General features: G+C 34.4%; 1 protein-coding gene across 4 annotated transcripts in view; it reads left to right on the plus strand.

The window, feature by feature from the left end:
* The first annotated feature begins 1,081 nt into the window (after positions 1–1,081).
* LOC145260540 (E3 ubiquitin-protein ligase MIB1-like) overlaps positions 1,082–24,452 on the plus strand; it is a 265,361-nt gene continuing 241,990 nt past the window's right edge. For 2 of the 4 annotated variants that reach the window (XM_080118767.1, XM_080118757.1), the window contains exon 1: positions 1,082–1,729. In XM_080118767.1, the coding sequence (XP_079974893.1) occupies positions 1,474–1,729 (256 nt within the window). In that variant the 5' untranslated portion in view covers positions 1,082–1,473. The remainder of the gene's footprint in view (positions 1,730–24,452) is intronic. The other 2 variants (XM_080118786.1, XM_080118776.1) reach the window with 2 other exon arrangements.

Consider the following 24,452-nt stretch of genomic DNA (forward strand, 5'->3'; position numbering starts at 1 on the left):
CTTTTCATATTGGTCAAAAGTATTTTTAGCGACGAAAGCAAGTTCAATAGGCTAGGCAGTGATGGCAGGCAGTACATTTGTTGGAGGAAGGATGAAGAATTTAATCCTGGGTGCACAGTTTCAATGCTGCAAGGTAGTGGAGGTTCAGTTTTGGTGTAGTGCATTATTAGTGCCAATGGTCCAGGGCCTATAGTTCACTTGGAAGGTCGAATTAATTCGACCATGTACATTAATATGTTGCCAGAGCATTTTCTATCCTACTTTGGCCATAATTTGGATGATAATCCCATCTTCATGCAGGATAATGCTCCCATTCACACAGCTGGCAATGTCAAGAGGTTCCTTAAAGAGCATGATATTCCATGTTTAGATTGGCTTGCACAATCTCCAGACCTCAATTCTATCGAAAACGTATAGCATTACATCAAGCCACAGCTACGCAATGATAAAATTTCAAATCTGGAAAAACTTTGGACAAAAATTAAAGAGAAGTGGGATGCTCTTTCACCGGAGTATTTCTGTTAACTAATTCAAGGAATGCCCCAAAAGATTGCAGGTTGTCAAATTGCAGAAGGACTATGCTACTAAATATTAACTAGTTCATTGTGTTCCTGTTGTATTTATGTTGCATTAATGTCCTAAAGTTACATTTAGATAACAATTTTCCATTGTGTAGAGCTTCTTTTTGTCTTCTCAATTCGAAGTTAATTTTTTAAATTGACATGATCACTAGGATACATCAATTAAAAGTCAAATATAAACAGGTAAAATTATAGAGGAATAAAAGGTGAATCAAATGAGGTATAATCTGTTTAAACTTGGCTTAAATTTGCGAGTTTTTGAAAAAAATTACAGGTGTGTACTTTTTTTTTGGCGCCACTGTATATTCATTTAATTAATTTTTTTTTTTGTTATCAATATGTCTGGTCACACACACACACACATTAATTAGGTGTGTGCCTTATGTAGAGTCTGCATTCACGACATAACTAGTAGGACCAGGGGTAGATAACTCCTGTTGCCAAAGAAAAGAAAGGGACATGTATACACATTTTAAAAAGGGAAATAAATAATGATAATAAAAACAATCCGTTAAGCCCATTTTTTTTTTTAATTCTAGAAGTTAATCCTAAATCAGAAAGAAGTCATTTAAAACGAAGAAAGAGAAATGCGAGACATAGCCGTAAAAGATCGTTTTTTTCTGCATATTTCTCCGGATAATAACAATAATAATGAATTAAAAAAGAAAGAAGAAAGAAAACCAGGAGTAGAACGACATCGACGCCTCCTGGTGGCGAGATTCTGAGACAATCCACCATTTTTATGTAAGAGAGGAGAGGTAGAGAGTGTTTCGTTCATTTGAGTATTTGTCATTCTACCGTGTACATGTATATATTTTTTTGTTATTTCTACTCGTTAGGGTCTCGCACGGATATGTACTACCATTAATTAGGGAGAAAGAAAGAGGGGACAATGGAGCCATCTGGAAGCAGCTCGGCTCGTGGGGGTCCTCGATTGCCTAGTTATATGATCGAAGGTGTTGGAGCAAGAGTTGTTCGTGGTCCCGACTGGAAATGGAGCAAACAAGACGGAGGAGAGGGACATTTGGGAACAGTGAGGAATTTTGAGTCACCCGAAGAAGTTGTAGTCGTCTGGGATAATGGCACAGCTGCCAACTACAGATGCTCAGGGGCGTACGACCTTAGGATTCAAGACAGTGCTCCGACAGGTACTTCTTCATTATCATTGTCTTATTTTTATTAAAATTTTATTCTCGCGTCATAGTTTCCTTTCCATTCATTTCAAATGTCAAAATTACACCTATTAAAAAAAAAAAAAAAAAAAAAAAAAATATGCTCGGATCCTTTATTTTTCTTATAATTTTTTAATTGTTTAATGGGATTTAATTATCTTGGGTGCTTATATAAATCCATCCCCACGGCTGCCAATATTCGCTCGATAAAATTTGGTAACGTTTTGCAATAACAGGCGATCACATAAAATGAAACCCAGGTTCATGAAAAAAAAAAAAAATGCTGATATATTTACAATGTTTTTTTTTTTTCTGTTTTATTTATTTTTTTTTAATTTTATTTTCTATTCCACCCCACATGGATAGAAATTCCTTTCCGTAAACATTTAGGTACGCATAAAATAGAAAGCAACAATTTATAAAGAAAATACAATGCCACAATGTTAATCCGTTTACATAAAACTCGATCATTTGCAACAGTAACGAATAGGTAGTTAACAAGTAAAAAAAAAAAAAAAAAAAATTTTTCTTTTGGAACATTTATTTGTTGCTTTTTTTTTCTACCCCCCCCCCTTTTGTTAACTGTTCGTGAAAATCACTGCAATATCAATAAATTTGTATTTTTTTTTTTTTGTTTTGTATGTGGTTTTACGAAAACCATATTACATACTTAATTGTCATATCGAAAATAGTAGTATATCCAAAAATACAAAACTTCGAGTAGAAAGTTATTTATAGTTAAATGTAATTTTACGGAAAATTTGCATGGCGGACCTGAATGACCCCCCCCCCCCCATGCCGTAAAATTATTATTGTCGATAACTTTCATATTAGCAGGGAGAAAAATTTTAAAAGTTAATTTAATGACTTTTAACGTGGGGGATCGCTTTTAAATTACAACGTTCTATTAAACTTTTCTTTTAAACCACAGAAATAGCTTAATAAAGAGTTTGCTGATTGACCTAAAAGTGGGGTATCAATTTAATAGAACGTTATAAATGATCCTCCACGTTAAAAGTCATGAAATAAACTTAATTTTTCTGCTAATATTAAAGTTAAGTCGGTACTTGTACAGTTTAATCAAGACATTAAAAAATGAAAATATCGAAGAAAAAAAAAAAGTTATATTGTACGTATCCGTTTTGTACTGAAGATCTCCGAAAACAAATTTCGGGTTTGTATTACTGTACAGTAGATTCGAAAAAGTTGTCCAAAAACAAATATATAACAAATAAATGTTATCAAAGGCAAGATAAGTTACTTTTCTACCACACTGGATATAATTTTCGTGTTTTTAGTCAATGTAGCATGTTTATTCAGCTCGAAAAACATAGGGTTTACCGATTTAATTGAAAATTCAAAATGGCGCCTGACTCTCTCTTTAACACGGTAAGTTCGGGAAAAGGTGTTATAAATAATAAACTAGACAAAATACGTTTAGAAATTTGCTCAATATATGTTACCGTGACATAGGTTGACATATATTAAGTGGTTTTTTAGTAGTATTTTGTCTAGTTTATTATTTATAACATCTTTCCCAAACTTACCGTGTTAAAGAGAGTCCGGCGCCATTTTGAATTTTCCAATACATCGGTAAACACTGCATGTTTTTCGAGCTGAATAAACATGCTACATTGAATAAAAACACAAAAAATATATCCAGTTTGGTAGAAAAGTAACTTATCTTGCCTTTGATAACATTTGTTATATATTTGTTTTTTGATAACTTTTTCGAATCTGTGTACAGTAATACAAACCCAAAACACGTTTTTATGAAAGTCGGACATCTTGGATTTTTAAAAAAATTTGTTTGGATTTTAGAAACGCCACGGGGAGATAATTCAGTTGAAAGCGTCGCCACTCCCTCCCCATCTTTAATACTAGCTTTTCTTCCTAAAAATCAAACCTTTTGCCCGGTATCGTTACAAATTGCTTTTTCGCTGTAAAACAAAAACTACTTGAAATTAAGTGATTTTTTTTTCCGGAGAACTTCATTCCATAACGGATACGTGCAATTTAACCTTTCTTTTCGATATTTTCATTTTTTTAACGTCTTGATTAAACTGTAAAAGTAACGTAAGTCTGTTATTGACGATAATCCGCAGAAAAAAAAAAATAAGAAAACGTAAAATGGAATTCATTTGACGGCAGATGGAAAACTGGAAAGATCATTCAGGTCCGCCAATTGCATTTTCCATAGCATTATAAAAAATAGACAGTGAAGAGGAGGGACATCACTCGGAATGAATATTGTAGATTGTTTATGGTGTGTAATATTTGTTGTCTATAGCAAATAGACTTTTCTTTTTTTTTTTTTTTTTAAACTAAAAACACTGTCAGTTGTTGTTACTCGATTTTTCGTAATTTTTGGATATATTACGCTTTTCGGTACGACAAATAAGTAATATTTTTGTCTAAATCCACCTTATAAAAAAAAAATTGATCTGTCGTTTGTTTTAACAAGCAGCTTTTTTGTTCCATTTCATGAACCCGAATTTAATTTTGTGTATTTTATTACCACATTTTACTGAGCCAAGATTGACAATCATGGAAACTGATCTCATAAGCACCGACGCACGACGCAGTTGACGCACCCGCACCGTTACCCTTTTTTTTTTTTTTTTTCATGAAAACATGCGAATCATTATATTTTCAACTTTTACTATTAAACTTGAATTCTTTTCTAAAATTACTTTCTACTCAATTTCGCAAGGCCATTAAGAAATCTGAAAGCATTAAAAAAAACAAAAACAAAAAAAAACGGAAGTAAATAGAAACTGTTTACGTCTCGGTTTTCGTAATTTGCAATTAAGATCTTTAAAATTGCATGATAAATAATTTCGGTGTAAATCCATTAGTTAACCTATTAAATATAAATATATTAGGTTCCTCCAACGCGCGTCAGTTTTAAGCCCACTCCCCTATATGTAACACAACACGATGTAATTGTAATTTAAATATCATCCTAACTTTTTTACCATTTAATAAAAAAAAGCTTCAAATAAACTGCTAATATTTAAAAAAATTTTTTTACAGCATACAAAAATAATGAAAATGCGAGACAAAAATCGTGTTTACATTATCGACGCTTTAAAACAACGTTCCTATGTCGTGACGTTTTTTAAGCCGTTCCGTTCACACACCCATGTTTTAAAAATCTAGTAAAAATTAATCATATTTTCCTGAAATTTTCGATATTCAATCATTATTAAATAAACTTACATATTAAAAGTAGGTTTCGTTAAATATATAAGCGGAAATATATATATATAAATTTTTTTTGTGTGTTCTACCCCCCCCCCATATTTCATGGTCCGAAAACTAAGCAAAATAAATGTGGGTTCATAAAAGTTTCAACATTTTTTAAAGCCGAAAAGATCAAATAATTAAAAATAGTAATTATATATATATATATATATATATATATATATATATATATATATAATATATTATATATAAAATCCTGTTATTTATTTCACTTACCTCAGAGTTGTAAATAAAATTGGACCTAAATTCAATATTATGTAAAAAAAAAAACACTTTCCGGATAATTGTTTTTCTCGGTAATATAATTATTCGAATTACAACAACAAAAAAAAATTCTAAAAAATAATTATTTTTAAAAAGCTTTAAATGATATTAAATTCAAATATTACGCGATATGAAGTTTAAATGGATTTTTTAAGAACAAGTTTCTAATAATAAAAAAAATATATTCATATAAAAGAATCACGTGGGGGGGGGTCACCATTTTACGGTTTAGATGCTTTTACGGCACGACCTAAGAAAATAATTCCATGCAAGCTTCTGAAATGACGAACACAACAACTTCATAAAATGTAACACATAACTGGTTTATTAAGGAGAATGTGTTTCTGGTCAAAAGCTGGACTCCGGCTATCTGGTGAGTGGTGCTGACTGCTGGTCTGGTGCTATCACGGTAGTTATTCCAGTGGAATCGTCAATACCGGTTGAAATAACACCGAGGTGGAGAGAGCGAAGAAAAAGGGTCCGTTCCGTTTGGTGTCTCTCTCAGTAAGGAAGAGTTCTTATTCTTCAAACCGCATGCTGGCCGAATTCCTTAGGGGATAGAAAGGAATGCGCCATACCCCTGATTGGTTAGTATGTGACCACATAGCACGGGGTAGAGGCATTGATTCGTGAAAGAAAAAAAGTTCCATTTATTTCTGCTACAAATTGGAATGTGGAGATAATAAAAATTGTAAATCCAAAATCAACCTTAAAAAAATTCGTTTTGATTTTATTATTTAAATTGATAGAGGATGGTCTTTATGTTTGCGTTTTTTTTTTCAAAAATGTATGGAGACTTGTAAAGAACATTATTTTTAAATACATGTCAACAGAATACGTTAAAATTAATTTTATTTCATTAACTCTAGTATGTAGTTCGTTAATAAAAATGTATTTGTTTTACTAAAGGTAAGTTTTATTTTTTTTTATTTTATCCATAGCAAAAAAAAAAAAGCTTACTCCATTAATAATTATAACGCGAACGCTTATCCATAGAAATTAACAAACACACAAAATGATGACGTCATTATTAAAATGTGTACTACTGACGTTTTACACATCACCGTGGAGGTACCTAAAATATATATATATATATATATATATATATATATATATATATATAGAGAGAGAGAGAGAGAAAATCTTTGTACGTATTCGTCACTGAACAAATATCAGGTTTGTAGTACAATCCACAGACATACAAAAAACTGGTTAAAAAATATAACAAATGTTAACAAAGACAAGATACGTTACTCTTCTACCTATCTGTAAAAATTTTTAGTGTTTTTTTTTTTTTTTTTTAACTCGCTTTGATCGGTTCAAAAATCCCTACTGTTTATCGATAAATGTGAAAAAGACAAATGGCAGTGAGCTAAGTCTGGGAAAATGAGCTACAACTAAAAAATTATAAATATTTTATTTTTTTAATTTTTTTTTTACAAAAGAGTCGCCACTTATCAAGGCCCTGAGGCCACGGGTTAATAAGTGTACAGTGGTCAATAAGACAGTGGCATAGTAATTGTTAGTAGAAATTTGGTAAATTGGATTACTTAAGGGGAACGGCTCAAGAACTTGTTTACATTAGACTTGAAGACGACCATATTATAGTCAACCGGAAAGCAGGCAAATGGAAGAGTTTCACAGGTGTGCAGTTCTAAGAAAAAAGCTTTGTTCATGGAATCTATGTTTAGGTTTAGACACGGATAAAGAGCGGGGGAAATTATTGATAGTGTTTTCAGCTAAACAAGTGTTTCTCATGAAAGTTTGGCAAGGGGGGGACCATAGATTGGAGCTCAGACAAGCACTTGCCACATAAATAACGATAAAAACAGAGACAGGTGTGCAACGTTTCTTCTGTGAGAAAGATGCTGCAGGGAAGAGAAAAGAATATCCCTCACTAGGCTACAAAGTCTACTTTGAACTCTATCAGGACAGGATAAGGTCTTTCTAGCAGCTCCTGCCCAGATATGGCAACAGTACTCCATCCTTGGACGTACCTGGCTCTTATATAGGTAGAGAATTGCATCAGCAGTGATCGATCTACTAGATCGATAGAAGGATCCCACCATTTTCCCAGCGACCTTGGCAACTGACTTGATGTACGTGTTCCATTTCATATCAGGAGTAATGGTCAAGCCCAGGAACTTGTCAAAACATGGAGCCTCCTCAAGATGAGAGCCATTTATTTCAGTTGATGCCAGATAGGGATCAGAGCGTTGATGTAAAAACAAAAACTTGGTTTTTAGATGCATTAAAAGTAACCAACCACCTCTTTCCCCATTTTAACCACATGCTCAGGATCAGAAGAGAGAGAATCAGAAAGAACTTGGTCGTTTACGATCTTTGATGTACTGCCATAGATGGTCATGTCGTCAGCATAAATATCAATGAATGATCTAAGGATATGATTTGGAAGATCATTGATGTAGATTAGGAAGAGAGTTGAGCTTAGGATGGAACCCTGAGGGACTCCAGCATTAATACTGTGAGCTTTTGATTTCTGCCCATCAACCACTACTCTTATGAACCTATCAGAGAGAAATGATTTAATAATAGAGAAGACATTTCCAGCTATACCATAACTGGAGATCTTGTGAAGTAGACCTTTATGTCATACTCTATTAAAGGCCTTTGATATGTCTAGTAACTGCCCTAGAAAGGAAGCCTCTGTTAAGAGATTCGTTAATCCTATGAGATATAACCGATAACCGTAAGCACATCTGCTGTAGATTTAGCAGAATGGAAACCATATTGCATGTCACTTAGAAGTTTATTTTTGCTGAGTGGTTGACTACTTCTCTATTTAACAGATTCCAGCAACTTGCTCATGACACACAGGAGACTTATAGTCCTATCATGAGGGAGATGACTTACGAGGGGTGTGCAATAAGTAGTGCCCCTGACCCACTTCACATAGCAGTAGAGCAATGAAACTTGGCATAGTTATTAGTCTTTCTCTACATAGGAACCATCCAGGGTTATGCATTTCTCCCATCGTTTGATGCAGTTCTGGAGACCGTTTTTGTAGAACACCCCAGGTTGGTCCTCCAACAACAACGTGACTTCAAGAATCAAGGCTGCATCATCTGGGAAACGCTTTCCTTTTAAAAACAACTTCATGGCTGGGAAGAAGTGAAAGTCAGAGGGTGCAAGGTCAGGAGAGTAGGGAGGATTTCATAACCACACGCCCGTGCTTCTGATCTGATGACATGCGAGGTGTGGACTGGAGCGTTGTCCTGCAAGAGGAGGGTACCTTTGCTGATCTTGCTCCGCCTCTTGATTTTGATAGCTTCCCTTAATTTCCTCCAAAGTGAAGCATAATAGACTCCTGTAATTGTGGTACCCTTTGCCAGGAAATCTGTCATCACTACTCCGTCCTGGTCCCAGAAGACTGTGAGCATGACCTTGCCAGCGGAGGGCTGCACCCTTGCCTTCTTTGGAGGTGGTGAGTTCAAGTGCTTTCACTGCATTGACTGGGCTTTGGTCTCTGGATCATAGTGGACCGAGGTTTCATCCTGTGTAATCAGTCTTTTGAAAAACTTTGACTCATCTTCTTGGCACGTCTCCAAATTCATCCTCGAGCACTCAACGTGTTCTCGCTTCTGGAATGGTGTGAGCAATCTGGGAATCCATCTGGCAGACCCTTATGCATATGCAAATGGTCATGAATGATAGTTTCCACAGACCCTGTACTAATCTTGACATCTTGGGCTATTTGGCAAATAGTAATGCGCCGATCTTCCAAAATGGCAGCCTCAACTTGACGGGCAGATGCCTCATCAATGGCAGAAGGGGGGGGGGGCGACCAGATCTGGGAGCTGTTTCCACAGACTTCCGGCCATGTTTGAATTCACGATGCTAGCATTTTACAAGGTCATATGAGGGGGTATTATCACCATAAGTTTCTTTCATTTCATTAAAAGTCTCCTGTGGTGTGCGTCCTTTCAAATACAAAAACCGGATCACTGCTTGACATTCAACAGACTCAATTTCACACTTGATTCAGTTCAAAAACCTGTAAAATAGAAACCACAATTAGTTCAGAGCTGTAATTTGCCACATAACCCGTGGAGATATAAATAATTGCACATGCAAAATTTCAGCTAGATCAGACAACTGGAAGTGGGTCAGGGGCATTATTTATTGCACACCCCTTGTATCACCTGAATTCTTAAATATTGGGTATACTGATGAGGTTTTCCAGGGTGTTGGGAAGCAATTCTCCTTAAGACAACACTTAAACAGTTTTGTAAGTATGGGGGCAAGTTCTGTTTTTTTTTTTTTTTTTTTTTTTTTTATTAGCTTGGCAACATCACACACAGATATTTGCATGTCATATAGTGCTTTCTGATACAGGAGGAAATACTGGGGGTTGGCGGCCTTGGTTGCATAGTGTAGAATTAGCTGCAAAGTTCTTGGCAAAGAGTTTGACTTTATCTAATGCTGACGAGATTACCTCAGATCCATTTATGAGAGTTGGGATAGAACACACCCTTATGTTCATGATCCTGTTCGCTATTTGCCAAAACTGATGGGAACCAAGCCGCTGCTCAGCTACTTTGGACTTGATGGACTGAGCATACAACTCTCTTGCGTTCTTTATTACTCTTTTACAGTGGTTGCTGACAGTCCTGAAAGTGGCTTTAGTCTCAGCACATCTATTACGTTGGAAGCAATGGCAAAAGTGATTTCTGTGTGCAATGGCAGCAGCACATTCTGAAGAGAACCACAGTTGGCTGTTAGGTTTTTGCTGAAATTTTTTTTTATGCAATGAAACAGTCTATACCTAAAATTAACCATTCCATCAAGTCTAATACTATAGAGGACACATCCTTTTTAAACATGGAACGCAGAGGTAGATCTGATATAAATGTACGGAAGCTATCCCAGTCAGCCATAGTATATCATACAGTACGATGGAGAGGTTCATCTGAGGGCATATTACATATCGCTTTTATTTTAATTGATACCACCAAGTGGTCGGAAGATCCCAGTGGAGACAGAACGGAAGATGAACATAGCTCAGGGCAAATTGTGAGAAAAAGGTCTAAGAGACTTGCATACTGGATATCAGTGTCAGATACACAGGTGGGTTTGTGAACAATCTGAGTGAGGTCATAAGCAATGGAGAAATCATGACAGAACCTCCCTACATCATCTGTCTTGTTTGAGTTGGTTAACCAGTCCACAATTGTGAACATTGAAGTCTCCACGTACGTGAATATTAGCCGAAGGATGAGCAGAAAGGATGTGGTCAATTTTCTCAAATATACTTTTAAAGATAGTAACTTTGCTGTTGTGGGGGCGATAGAGAGCAAATATAAACGCAGTAGGGTGAGAAAATGCAACCCAGAAACACATAGGATAAGTTAGAATCTTCTCTGGAGATGTCCCTACCACATGGAAATCCATCTTTAATGTAGGCACATATTCCATGCCCATGGCGATCTTTGGGGTCAGATTTGAAAGTTAAGTAAGAGTATCCTTTAACCATGAACTCATCTAGGGAAATATTCGGTCCAATGCCAGTTTCGCTTAGGAATAGTACGTCTGGTTTAGTCTCCTGTTATTGGTTTCAACCTCTGGAAGGTTGAAATGTAGACCCCTGATGTTGGAGAAGGAGACATGATAGTGGGGGTCTACATTGGATATTGGAGATCGGGGTTTAATTGTGTATTTTTTCTGGAAACTTTTCATGATGGTGATTTGTGGAATAGGTTGACAGACTTGCTTAGATAAGGGCAGAGAGGGAAAGTAAGAGAGAAAAATAGAAATGAAGAAATAATTTTTTTTTTTTTTTTTTTTTTTGTAGCACATGAAAAGGTAAAGCCGTAACAATTACCCACTAGTACGGCATCGAGAGGCCCCACCAGAAGCTACTGCATGGTCCAGAATCCATTCACCAAATGGCAATACAGCAGCCCCGGTACTTTGCACCTGCTGATAGAGCAGCCTCTTTAGTGGTTAATCCAAGGTTTGGGTCCCTAACTATTAGGTGGATAATGTTAGCCCAGATAAAATGTTTACCTCCAACACCCTTACTAGTGACATGGCCACAAGGATAGACATAGAAACAGAAAATTTCCAACAACTCTGGTGAGTGTTCATGCAAACTAGAATACAGCTTTTTCTTTTTTCCGTTTGTCAGAAAAATAACTCCTTAAAAATAGGGACTGAAGGACAAATTAGGAGGAGCGAGAGTAACGGGAGCTGCCGATAGCGCATCCACAATGCATTGTCTACTCTCCATTAAAAAAAAATGATGATATTAAATATTATACTTTATATGTCCAATTGATGTGTTTAAATAAAAGTATGGAGATAGATACCCCTTCCACTAACTGAAAATAAATACAATTGTCGAATCTTTATGAAATGTTTAAAATCAAAATCAACTTGCTGTATATCAGTACATCCTTGGACGAGAAGATCTATTATTAAAATATAAAATACTGTTAGAAACCTACCCAATATATGTCAGCCTATGTCATGGTAACATATCTTGGGTGGGCTTCTGATAGTAATTTATATAATTTTTTGATTGTAGCTCATTTTCCCAAACTTCACGTATTTAACAGTCAGCTCGCCGCCATTTGTCTTTTTCATATATATTGATAAACAATGTATGTTTTTCAAACTGATTAAATGTTTTAAAATGAGTAAAACCACTGAAAACTTTTCCAGATAGGTAGAAGAGTAACTTCTCTTACCTTTGATAACATATTTTTTATTAGTACTTGTACGATTTAATCAAAACATTAAAAAATAAAAAATTGAAAGTTATATTGTACGTACTCGTTATGGAATAAAGTTTCCATACAAAAAAAATCACTTAATTTGATTCTGATTTTTTAGAGGAAAATCAACCTTTAATGAAATCGATCGTGTTGTGGCCATCTTATTTTTTCATGATTTTTTATGAGGAGGGGGGGCGCCAGGGGAGATAATTCCAATCACCGCTTAAAGTTTGTCAAAATTTGACGAGATAAACATGGACAGGAAAAATATCTAGATAAATATTTTAGTTTTTTTAACTTACTGTACAAAGTTTGTATGTCCTTTTCTAATCCCTTTTTTATTCTGTCCTTTGTTACTTTTTTGTTGAAAGGCACACCCTTCCTTGTCCCCAGAAATAGGCAAATGCCGATGAGAGCGATCTCATTAAAATGTAAAAAAAAAAAAATACTTAATCAAATTAAATGATTTTTTTTGTATGAAAACTTTATTCCATAACGAGTACATTACAATATAATTTTTGGTAAATTTTTACAATGTGTCCCAGCGTATTATAAACAGCCTCCAACCTCAAAAGCCATTCTTGACATGGAGGGGGGGGGAGTTTCATCCGAAAGCCGTTCTTATAATATGGGGTGGTTGGAGATGTTTATACTACGCTGGGACAGGTCGTAAAAAAAATACCTAATTTTTTTTAATATTTTCATTTTTCTACGTCTTGATTAAACTAGAAGTACCTTATTTTTTTTACCACTTTTTCGTACGTCTGTGGATTGTGATACAAACTCCAAATGTCATATTCTAAAAATCATAATTTCTATCTAGAATTAATGTTTATAGTGAAAAGTCAAGTTTTACTGTTCATGTGTGCTTCTAAACTAAATGCAGCATCCTTCCACGGCGACTCTATTATACGATTTAACGCACTTCTAAAACTCCATGTTTATTATCCATTTCAGTTTTTAAACTTTTTTTTTTTTCGAAAATGTAAATGAATAAAAACGCCTTTTTATTCGTCGAAACATTTGGTACTTATGCACATTGGGTAATGTTGGGTAAGTCCTTACCATGCATGTCATTCGACCTAAGGAAATAGTTTACCTCAAATTCAAATTAAGACAGCAAAACATTGAACCGGAAATTAAAATATGAAACGAACCCCCCCCCCCCCCATTTTTCTGTTATTTATAATCGAAATGAAACGAAAGAACTTTATTTTTTCTTTTCTATTTTTTATTATCGAAATTTGTTTTTATTTTATTTTTTGTTTCCTTTTTGTTTTTGGTGAAAAATTTTTGTAAGAGAATGCCCGCCTCCTAAAAATACTTGTTTTACACCTTTTTAATTTTTTTTTTTCCCCGACGATTAGCATATATTACAAACTTAATAATCATATTAGCAAAAAATATTTTTTTTTTCCCGACGATTGCCAAAACAAAAAAATTTGACTTTTAAGGGGGTTCATTTTCTAACGTTTTACTTCATTGCTACCTGACTTGCTGTCCATTTCTTTATTAATGTATCACGTGATTAGAATGTTATAACAATAAAGTGAACCCCCTTAAGTCATTAAATTTATTTTTTGCAAATTTTTTCTGCTAATATGATAATCGTAAAAAAAAAACTTAAAAAGTGAAAAACTCATTTTTAGGGGATGGGAACTCTTTTACAGGTCCGCCTTTTTTTTTTTTTTTTTAAGGTAAACGTGCAGTATCTTTCAACCTTCAAAAACTCCTTTAAAATTATTGCTATTGTAGGTATTCGGGGACGCTGAAATGAAAATGTTTAAAATTCCAGGAAACAAATAGTTTCTAAGATATGAAGAAATTATAGTTTCAAAAAGTGTAGTCAAAAACTCAAAGAAGTAGTCGTTTTAAAGAAAATAGTGGAGGTGGACCTAATTTAAATATTTGCTATTTAATTCTATGTGTGAGGTTTTTAAATTTACATATTGTGACGCAGTTATCCAAAAAAGGTTTTTTATTGTTAGGAAAGAAAAAAAAAAAGATTAAAAATAAAGGTACCAACAGAAATACATAAAATAAAATAATTAAAAAACAAAACAAAAACAAATTTATTTTTTATAGGTTTTTGTCGATAACTTGAACACAAGTCAAATGACAATTTAATAAATACTGAGTTTGAAGAGAGAATAGAAGATGTTTAGTAATCTACTTTTTTGACAATTCCATTCCCCAAAAGTATCCTGCTGACTTAGTTAAAATGGTTTCACATTATATTGGCATCAACCTCTCTCCAGAACAACAAGTAATCGTTGTGCTAAATCTTTTGGAATTTTTTGATATATCTGTGTCTCTATTCCAGAGACTGCAGAACTTTTGCAAGATTGGGAGAATCTGGACACAAATCATCCGATCCGTAATTATTGATCAACAAATGCAGATTATATCCAGTTTGTAAAAAGTGATTAGGGGTTAAAATATCGAGAGCCCCTTCAGAAGCAGTAATATATGTAAGCAGTCGATCATTAATCACCTTTTCCACATCGGAAAGGATAGTTAGTAAGTCGAAATGGCAGACTTACTTTCTACCTATTAATTTTTACAAACATTGTTTTATTGTTCTTATCATCCTCTCCCATGCATCTTCTTGCCAAGCCGAATAAAGAGGAATGGTGATAAATTAAACGCAAATTCCTGGAACTACCCACCTGTAAAATTTTATACCATGGGATTACTTTCCAACTAACAACATGGTTGTTTTCAAATCTAATGTAAACAAGTTTTTGTTTAATTGTCCCCTCAAATCATCAAATTTTACCCAATTTCAACCCGACTACTGATTGTGATGTCTCGCTGACCATCTTACATGTATTAGCCCTCAAATGATCAAGTTGTCTTCACGCTTTTCTAAAGAGTGACTCATTTGTAAAAAAAAAAATTGAAGGCAAATTTAAAGCAATGACTGAATCCTAAGCAAATGATCTATTTGGAGAAGAATGGAGTGAAAAACAGTCATCTTCAATGCCACTAAAAAGCTCTTTTGTTTTAACAATTATGAGAAACCTTTCCAATCATTAAGTGCTATGGCTTATAACACTTTTTCAGGACTCCAATGTTCAAACTCTTTGGCCTAACATTTTTGGCAACATAAATTGAAATAAAGGTATAGAAGATACTGCCAAGTCTGTTGCAAAGAAGCTAGACTCTCTACCAGGCTAGAAAACTTTTCACACCTGCCACTATTAATCCATGCATGGATTGTTGCTACATTTGGGCTGGTACACCAACCTCAAGCCATTCCCTCTTAGACAAGATGCAAAACGGGATCTCTCATAGCTCCCCACTCAGCCCTTGTTGCAGTGTTGTATCCCTATACTTGTTTTACATTTTTACTTCCACGAAATGTGCTCCGATGAATTTGCAACACTTGTGCACCCTCATGGCCAATCAACTTGCCATTGAATTCTCTTCCTGTTTCTATGGTCATACCAATATGCAGAAATCTAAATATAATGTCAACAAACATCTTGCTGCCTAACTCTCCACTTAGGTTCCAAAAATTGATTTGATAACCACTTTTTTTCAGAATAGCTCCCATATGTTATGTGCAGTAACATGTCCCCAAGTTTCTTTTCCTTTTTGAATATGGTGTCAATGTGTCTGTTGCTGAGATATTATATTCAAAGAGAACTTGGCAATATCTATCACGCAAAACCTCTTGCTGCTCAACTCCCTACATAGTATCCTGCAACTTATGGGCTCTGATAGTAGCCCTCTACAAGTGGCACTGTGCCTTGTTTGGGGGTGAAAATGGAATAAAAAAAATATATTCTAACAATTGTGATTATATAATTAATTAGCATTACAAGCGTGTTCTGTATTTCTGTGGACATCGGCAATATTACATACCTAACGTGTTTCAACAAGTCATATCTTTTTTATTTGTGGATCAATTTAAAAAAAAAATTACATTGATGAAAAGAGAATAGAATAAGCATTCCAATGATGTTAATTTATTTTGCTTTTATGCGGTCAATGTTTTTATGCTCCAAGTTAAAAATGAAAAAACAGTAAAAAATGACAACAAAAGGGAAACTGTTTTTTCAATGTTTACATTTCATACGTTGCGTTTGGATACACATGCGTGGGGTCAAATTTGATTGGATATGGCTGAAATTTTACAGGCTATATAAATATAGACGTCCATCTCTACTGGACTTTGATTTACATTTTTACAACCACAGGAAGCAAAGTTACGACTGAGCAATTTGATGGAGAATATTTCCAAATTGATAGAATAAATCTGTATATATCATCCATTTTCATATAGATAAGTTTCAGAATTATTTTTATGTATAATATGTAAATATTTGATAATTATTAATTGTGCAGAAATTTCTTTAAAATATCTTTTATAGAAATTCAAATCTGCTTAATGGGGAAAACGGCTCGCTATACGCTAATGCGCTGAGCTGACTAAAGTCAGTGCATCAACCAGTTTCGTTTGTATTCTCTTAAAAATAGAAAACTGATTTTTCTGCTCTCAAAACGAAAGCAGAAAAAGGTTTCATTTTTTATTCTGAGCTTGTCAATTTAAAAAGTTTTTTTCAAGTTTTTAAAATTTGATTTCCAAACAATAACAAGCCAAAACTATTTTTTGTCGTTATTTTTTTTTTTTACGGTTATAGTACATACGTTTCTGTTATTGTATTTATAACTTCTTACTTGTACTTAAGGTAGAATTGTGTTTTTTAGTGGTCAAAAAACAAATGTATAACAAATAAAAGGTACTTGTGCACTCATGCTACTATACTGAAATAATAGCGTTATTATTTAAAAACCCATTCTTAACATGGGAATGGTGTTTTGTTTCTGTACTTTCACCTAACAATTTAATAAAAAAGATATTGTGAAACTTTAATTTAACTTGAAAATACTAGTTGAAAAATAGCACAGTAACATAAGTGCATAAGCACCCAAATAAATGGTACCAAAGGCCAAGAAATAAGATACTACTAATAATAAGAATAATAATAAGTTTCTTCACAGGTATTCCTCTACCTAGTTGGATAAGTTTTTAGTGTTTTATTTAATGTAAAATGTTTCTTTTGAAAAGTAGTATTGAGCATTACACAAGCATAAGAAAAATAGCCACGTCTCGTATCTCATGTCTTTGAAATCTCGACAATGATTTAAAAATATACGAAATACTATTAGAAACCTAACCAATAAATGTCCTCGTGATTGAGTGGGTTTCTAATAGTATTTTATATGCATTTTATTATTTTTAACTCCTTGTTGAGACCACTTTTTCGAATATGTAAAACAAATCCGTTTATTTATTTATTTTTTTTTTTTTAACTGAGGATATCTAAAAAATAAATATAATAACCTTTTCTTCACAATTTAAAAATTTTTTATATCAAAAACTTTACGATATGAAAAAATATCTTTGTTTAAATATCTTATAAAATGTAATTGTACTTTTAATTAATAATTTCATTTTTTTTTAATATTAGATTTTCAAACATCATCTCTGTGCAGTAAAATAACTAGAGACAATGAGTGCAGTTTTATATCCGTGTGGGAAACTGTATGCACAACTATTTGTGAGGAACTGAAGATGTGGAAAGTTTGTTCGAAGGGTGCTCAGAGAAGATCAGAAAGAAAGACATTGTCCTGACAGCAGGGGGATGGTCAAGCTGATCAATTTAGATCCCGCAGTTCTTGATGCTCTGATGACCTGCAATGAAAGCTGGATCTACTGCTATTACTCAGAGATCAAGAGACAGTTTTCAGTGGAAGCATCCTGACTCTACCAGACCCACGATGCCGGGCAGCAAATATGCACCGGGTTCCCAATTGACACAGTCAACAAGGAATACTATGTTGAAGTTTTAAGGGAATTCAGGAAGAGATTCAGGTCAGCACTTTTCAAATCCGTTTAGTGGCATTTCTACCAGGACAATGCAGCAGTCTGCAACTCCATCCTTGTCATAGACTTTGACCTAAATGGTATTGAGACAGTTCCTCACCTTCCAAGTCAAGACCTTGCTCTTTGTGATTTTTAGTTATTCCCTAAGCTCAAGGAAAATTTTAGAGGCTGTGATGAGACAATTGAGATGAAAGAGGCTGTGAAGAGGGTCATTGACACTCTTGCACAAGAGGACTTCAGTAGGGCCTTCCAGAAGTTGTTGGAACAAGTGCATTGCAGCCAGAGGGGATTACTTTGAAGGGGACTAGAGTTTCGTGTGATTACTATTAATAAAAGTGCCCATACAAAAAAGTTTGGAAACTTATTGAAGGTACCTCATATCGTTGGTTGCAAGAACTAACGTGAATTCTCATTGATCACGATGGACCAGTCAATAGCATGACCGACCCGTGTGTTACATAAATGTCTTGAAACAGCACCAGATATGAGGATCAGTCGGTTAAACGTCTTTTTGTCAGAGTTGGAGAGTAAAGGCATACACTGGGATTTTGGGTGTGGCTTACTCCTTCACTTTCTCAGGATGACTTCTTCATGCTGGTGGTCTTCTAGGTTGAATCGTCTTTGTGTTGGAATCCCTTTGACTGGGACCGTTGCAGGCACTGTTTCGACATTTAAGACGGTCAAGGCAGATCAGTAATGCAAAACAATTATAATATAAATCTTGACTAGTTTATCTTCCACATCTGTTAATATGATAGCATGTGTGTTATTTTGTGTGTCACGCTTGCATTCTAAGATCGGGAAAATAAATAACCCACCCCTCTTTTTATTGTTCTACCCGTCCTTTGCTTGCCATCCTGTAATTGTTGTACACCTTTCCACTAAATATCTATGCACTCCTTCTTTTTCCCTGAGTGACTGTCATTTAATTGTTATGCCATTCCATTTCTTGTGATTATTATTGAAACATTATCAACAATTATGTCTACTGCCGCTGTGGAATTTCCACAGGTCTTGCTAGTTATATATTACAATATTTTACAATTTAAAAATTACAATTAACAATTAATTTCAAATTAATCAACCTTTAAGCTAACTACCTTGCTATTCCTAACTAGTGCTGAAAGAGGGAGGGGGCACCCCACCCTATACACGTGCTCACCTCATTGCTTCCAGTAATCAAAGAGAAAGGGAATCATGAAGTTGCATTGTGGTCTTCCTTGTATCACTCCATGCGACCAAATCACACCTCGGCTATGGTGGTGGGGAGTAATACAACAACGCTCAGTGGCACTAGAAAATAGTGTCACATATGCAAATTAGACAATATATTGGGCTGCATATAAGCAAACTGTTTGAGGAACAAGACGGTTTGTTTTTTTAAAGGAAGGGGAGTTGTGCACGCATGCTACATTGATGCATGACGAAGTGAAGTTGGAGGATGGTGCAAATTATGGTATCAGTGAAAAGGAATGATGTAAATTTATTTAGAATACAATGATTCATTGTTCTTGCGTACTTGAAAATATTAGTTTCATGATGCTATTGATGAAAAGAATGTAAATTATTCATAATGTCGTAACATAAATGATGCCCATGTGATGATGATGGTCATCACATGGTAACTACTAGGAAGCTGCATACATTTGTACATCCTCGTCCAGTGGTTAGTCTTGGAGACTTGAAGGTTAATTATTTGTTTTTGAATGTTTGATTGTTAGTGTGAATGCTTTCTGTGTGTGTGTGTGTGTCTATCGCTTTTGTTAGTATGTATATGATTCGAAAGTGGGCCGGTTGCTGTAATCTGTTGGCATTTACAAAAACAAAACATTCATTTTTATGAATGGGTTGAGATTTATTGCAATTACACATTTTACAAACATCTCATTAACAAAAATTGATGCAAAGCCAATAAGCATTTTCATGGTGTTCAAAATTGGAAATAGATTATCTAAACGCTAGCAACTAAACTAATGTCTAAAGAATTATTCCGGTGCATAGACAATTATCTTGCCATAAATAAAATGAGACACGTTTCTGTAATGCATCTCATAATAAAAGGAATATTTTCTCTGTGTTCCTGTCAGCTATAATTTTTGTAAATATAACAAAATGCGTTGCAGAATTTGTCTCATTTTTACATAAAAAAAAAGAGTAAATAAATCCTGTTGGGTTTGAATTTGGCACAAGTGATTCTGTAGTCCATGTTGGTATTGGACAAATCATTTGTTAGTAAAATAGAAATCAAACTTATTTAGTCACGGAACAAGAAATCTAATCATACAGAAGCAATAATATGATTTACCAAAGTAATTTCAACAATTTCTCACAAATTAATCTTATTAGAATGTCATTTTTTTTTTGTCTACGTGCTTTCAAAGAATGCCATGGAATGGATAGCTAAGGAATATTGATCAAGAATGTCAATTTCCAATACTGTCATGTATCTGACTCTGGTAGAGAATTGAATCAGAAGTTGGTACTTTCTAGAGCGGTAGAATGATCCAATAATTTATCCTGCAACTTTAGCAACTGATTGGATGTCACAAGCCTTCCATTTTAAGTTTGACGTGATGGTTATTCCGAAGAGCTTATCAAAACAAGTACTTCCTTCAAGATCTAAGTGTAGTTGATGGAAGGATCGAAACTTGTTGGTTGAGATTAAAAGCAGAACTCTGAAGAAGTTCCCATTTATGTTATAAAGAGGCTCCACCGAATCCTTCAAGAGATGTCTGACGAGTTTGATATTAATGATCAGCTCATCGTTGGTGTTGTAGGCAATACCATTAGTATTATTTTTTTTTATGCCTTCGCATGTAATCCTAGCTGGTTTACATGGAAAAATCCTGCCACACAAATGGCCTTTCTGCAACAATCCTCTCCATCTTGTGCTCGACAACCATAGACGGTAACTTAATGTAGGCGTCTATGTTTAGCATGAGTTGCTTTTTGAAGATATGCGTTGCAGTTTGAGGTAGCATTCACTGAAAACACGCGTTTCACAGTTTGAGGAAACATGGTCTTTATGTTGTGTAGGAATTTGTGCAAACTGTAGGCTATCCACCATGTTATGCAATTTGTCTTTCATTGGGTGTTTGAACTTGAGGTGATCACAACTTTCTCTTGGGTTTTCATGGTGAGTAGTTGCCCTTGTAACTCTTATGAGAAGTAATGAAGATCTTTGTTTATCAATTGCTTCATAGTTGCCACTGCAATGCAATGTCTGTCTTCAAGGTTAACATTGTCTTTCCTACACATTGCTTCATCCATTTTGTAGTTTCTCAGTAAATCAATCAAAACACAATCAGAACATCTGCTATGATCCTTTCTGCTTCCATTCCTGCCATATTTCTGTCACAATTCTCCTGCTTACATCTCGTAGCCTTCAAAGTAATCAAGGAGTACTGAGCTATAGCTATGATTTTTGGATTTTTTAATTATGCAGATCATGATGCAAGTTATTCTCTTCTAATATTCTGGTGTATTCAAATTGTCCATTGTTTCTAACTCTCAACACAACAAATAGTTAAAAAATGCCTATTCATTGCACTTGGTCGCTATTAGATATTTTAAAATGGTTTTGAAATGAAATACTATAAAAATTTATCAATTTTATCCCAATCACTGTATATACGTATGATCACGTATGTTATTGCAGAAAATTAACTCGCCATTTTGTTTATTAAATCTGTTTAGTATTTTTTAACTTTCGAATTTACAGGAGTCTCCAACAGCTGAAACACATTTCATGTCTTCTGTCATTTTTCCTAAAGTATTTCGCTCAGCACAAGAATAGAGAGCATCATGAAGTTGTCAGATTTCTTGTAATGCATTTGATTTTTCTTCAGAAATTTCAGTTTGGCCTGAGATCCAATCCGTTTTTTTTTTTTTTTCTTGGTGGTTCTGAACATCTTAGGCATCACAGATTGGAGGGAACACTTGACAATTTGCTAAAGCTTATCTGAAGTAGCCTCTTAAGGTTGGTGTACCTTGAGACTGTTTGGAAACCGATTGGATAGTTCTATGCGGAATGCATCATCAGTTTGTTTACTTATCATTTTTGTAACGTAACTGAAAAACATAGCATCGAACTTGACGGCCTTGAAATGAAGGTGTAGTTTTGCCAGTCTCCGTACATAATCAGTACCAAATTTGCTATGCTCTCTGCCCCCCTCTCCCGAAGATTTGATAATCAAGGATGCTTAACCTGTATTAACCAGTGATATTTAACATGATCAATTTGGTTAGCTGTAATACCGTCATTGTGATACCAAGTAGATCTCAAAAGTGCAACGTGACCAAACCAACAAAGTCTCTTGTTCATAAGAGCTTGGTTAAAGGAAATGATCCTTCATGACCGGGCTGTTGAAAATGCATTCTAGATATGTTTGGTTTACTGCAGCAAAGTTGTCTTTCACTATTAGCATAGTTGTCTGCAATTGCAAACTGTCCAAGACTATGACCTTCGCTGATGTCACCTGTGCAGGTATTCCAATAACCTGCAATAATTAGATCAGTCAAGTGTATGTGGTCAACAATCTGTTGAATTCAATAAAGAGTGTGGTTTGATTACGATTTAACTTTTAAATCAAAATAATTTCATTGCTGTGTATCCCAACAATTGACTGGGAAATGGGTGTATGGGTGTTATTCACTTCCCATTTTCATGCGGCGTTCTGGTGGGTAGCATTAATCATGACAATGGCTTCATCTTAAACTATAATTAATTTTAACTATGGCTATCCATAATTGATTTAGGTTGGATCATCCCTACAGAGGAAAGGGGTGTCGAATATTTGCAATATCTCACTTTAGTACTTGTATCTTTAATAAACCTTGCACTACAACTGACAATCTCACTTCAACTTTCTTTTATGTCACGTAATTAAACCAAGCAATCAGAAAGCTCTTTTATGGGGGCTGGAGCTGACTCTCAGGTCATATTTTCTCAATCATATCTCGGTAACCTTATGCATTTAAGAAATCCTATCCACTTCAAAATTATTTCACTAACAAAAGTTAAAAGAAGTTTTTTTGTAAACAACTTTTTTTGCATAAAGAATATCTTTTGCTTTCAACTTGTTTCTCTGATGACAATATGAAGAGATAGCAACTTCTGTCTTGATATTATTATAAAATAAATTGAAAAATTGATTGTAAATATTATTTTAAATAGTAAAAATATAGACCACAACATGTTATGTAATTGACTCTGACCAATCTTTTCCTGTCTTTTTAAAAAAAAAAATTTTTATCAGCTTTGTCTGTGTTGAAAAAAAAAAAAAAATGAGCAAGGTGGCATGCGTATTAAGCTTCGTTGCTCACGTGACTTTTGTTCAATCGTTTGCAATTAAATTCTTTTTATAGTACTGTTCCATTCTCACAGTGAACTAGGTAGGAGACCTTGACCTATTTAATATTCAAGGTGATATGAGTATTTTTACATTTGTGTGAATTTTTTAATTCAACAAGAACAAAAATAGTAACAAGATGAGAATTACCAAGTAAGTTATGGTTTCCCAGGTAAAATGACGCCATTACAGAAATGTAACAGTGCTACAAAACCAATAGAATATTACTGGAAATGATTGAAGTAATGTTTGCTTGATACATATTTTACCACAAAAGCCCTATTTTTAGTCTATCTGCAATTGACCATTGCCATTGAAAACAGTTATATCACTTATGAATCAATCAAGTCGATTGATTGCCTGCTCTAGTTGGGGGATCCATCGTGATGCACTGGAAGGAAGCTTCACATCCTTCTCTGCAGTGATGTAGTCCAAAATACATTGCGCTGTAGAAGACGTATTGTTGATTTTATAAAATTATTTTTATATATAACAGCTGGAATTAAAGTTTAAAATGCGAAAGTATCATGATCAGAAACCTTCATTTTGAATGTACCCATCATTAAAGAACCTGCTGTTAATTTTATATGCATGGCCTTTCTGCTTGTGTGGTAATAAAAGTTCTCAAATACACTTGTGATGTTAGGCTGTATAAGGTGTTAACTTTGGTCAAATTGCCTGCTTCTTCTTTCATCTGATTTTTCATCAATACTTATTGAAGACATTCAGATAAAAGAAAACTATCTAAGAACACTGCTAGATACATAAAGTACATTTGTGTGAAATTTCATAAAAATTGGCTCAGCCGTTGTGGAGTCTATAGGAAACAAACGCGCGCGCGCACACACACATAAAGTTCCTTTTTAATATAATGGTTGACATATTAGAACAAATAAATGTTACTAAAGGCAACTAATTTTGTATTCCGAAGATGTTCCATACATTCCTTTATTTTCCTTTCTCAATAATTGGAGGAAACTATGAATGAATTTGTGATGGCACATAAATGGAAGTCTGCAAATAATGTTTCAAACGAGAATGATTCCAAAGCATTATAACTGGTGTCATGAGATCCAGCTGTCTGAAGATACTGGCTTCCTGACCTAAAATGCATCAAATATAATGTTATTGTTTCTTTCCCTTTCTCTTTGCAAAACTCAATCTTGTTCTGCAAAGCCAAAAAC

The sequence above is a fragment of the Euprymna scolopes genome, chromosome 3, assembly GCF_053919585.1.
Source record: "Euprymna scolopes isolate OS-2025 chromosome 3, ASM5391958v1, whole genome shotgun sequence".
In the NCBI taxonomy this organism is placed as follows: Eukaryota; Metazoa; Mollusca; class Cephalopoda; order Sepiida; family Sepiolidae; genus Euprymna; species Euprymna scolopes.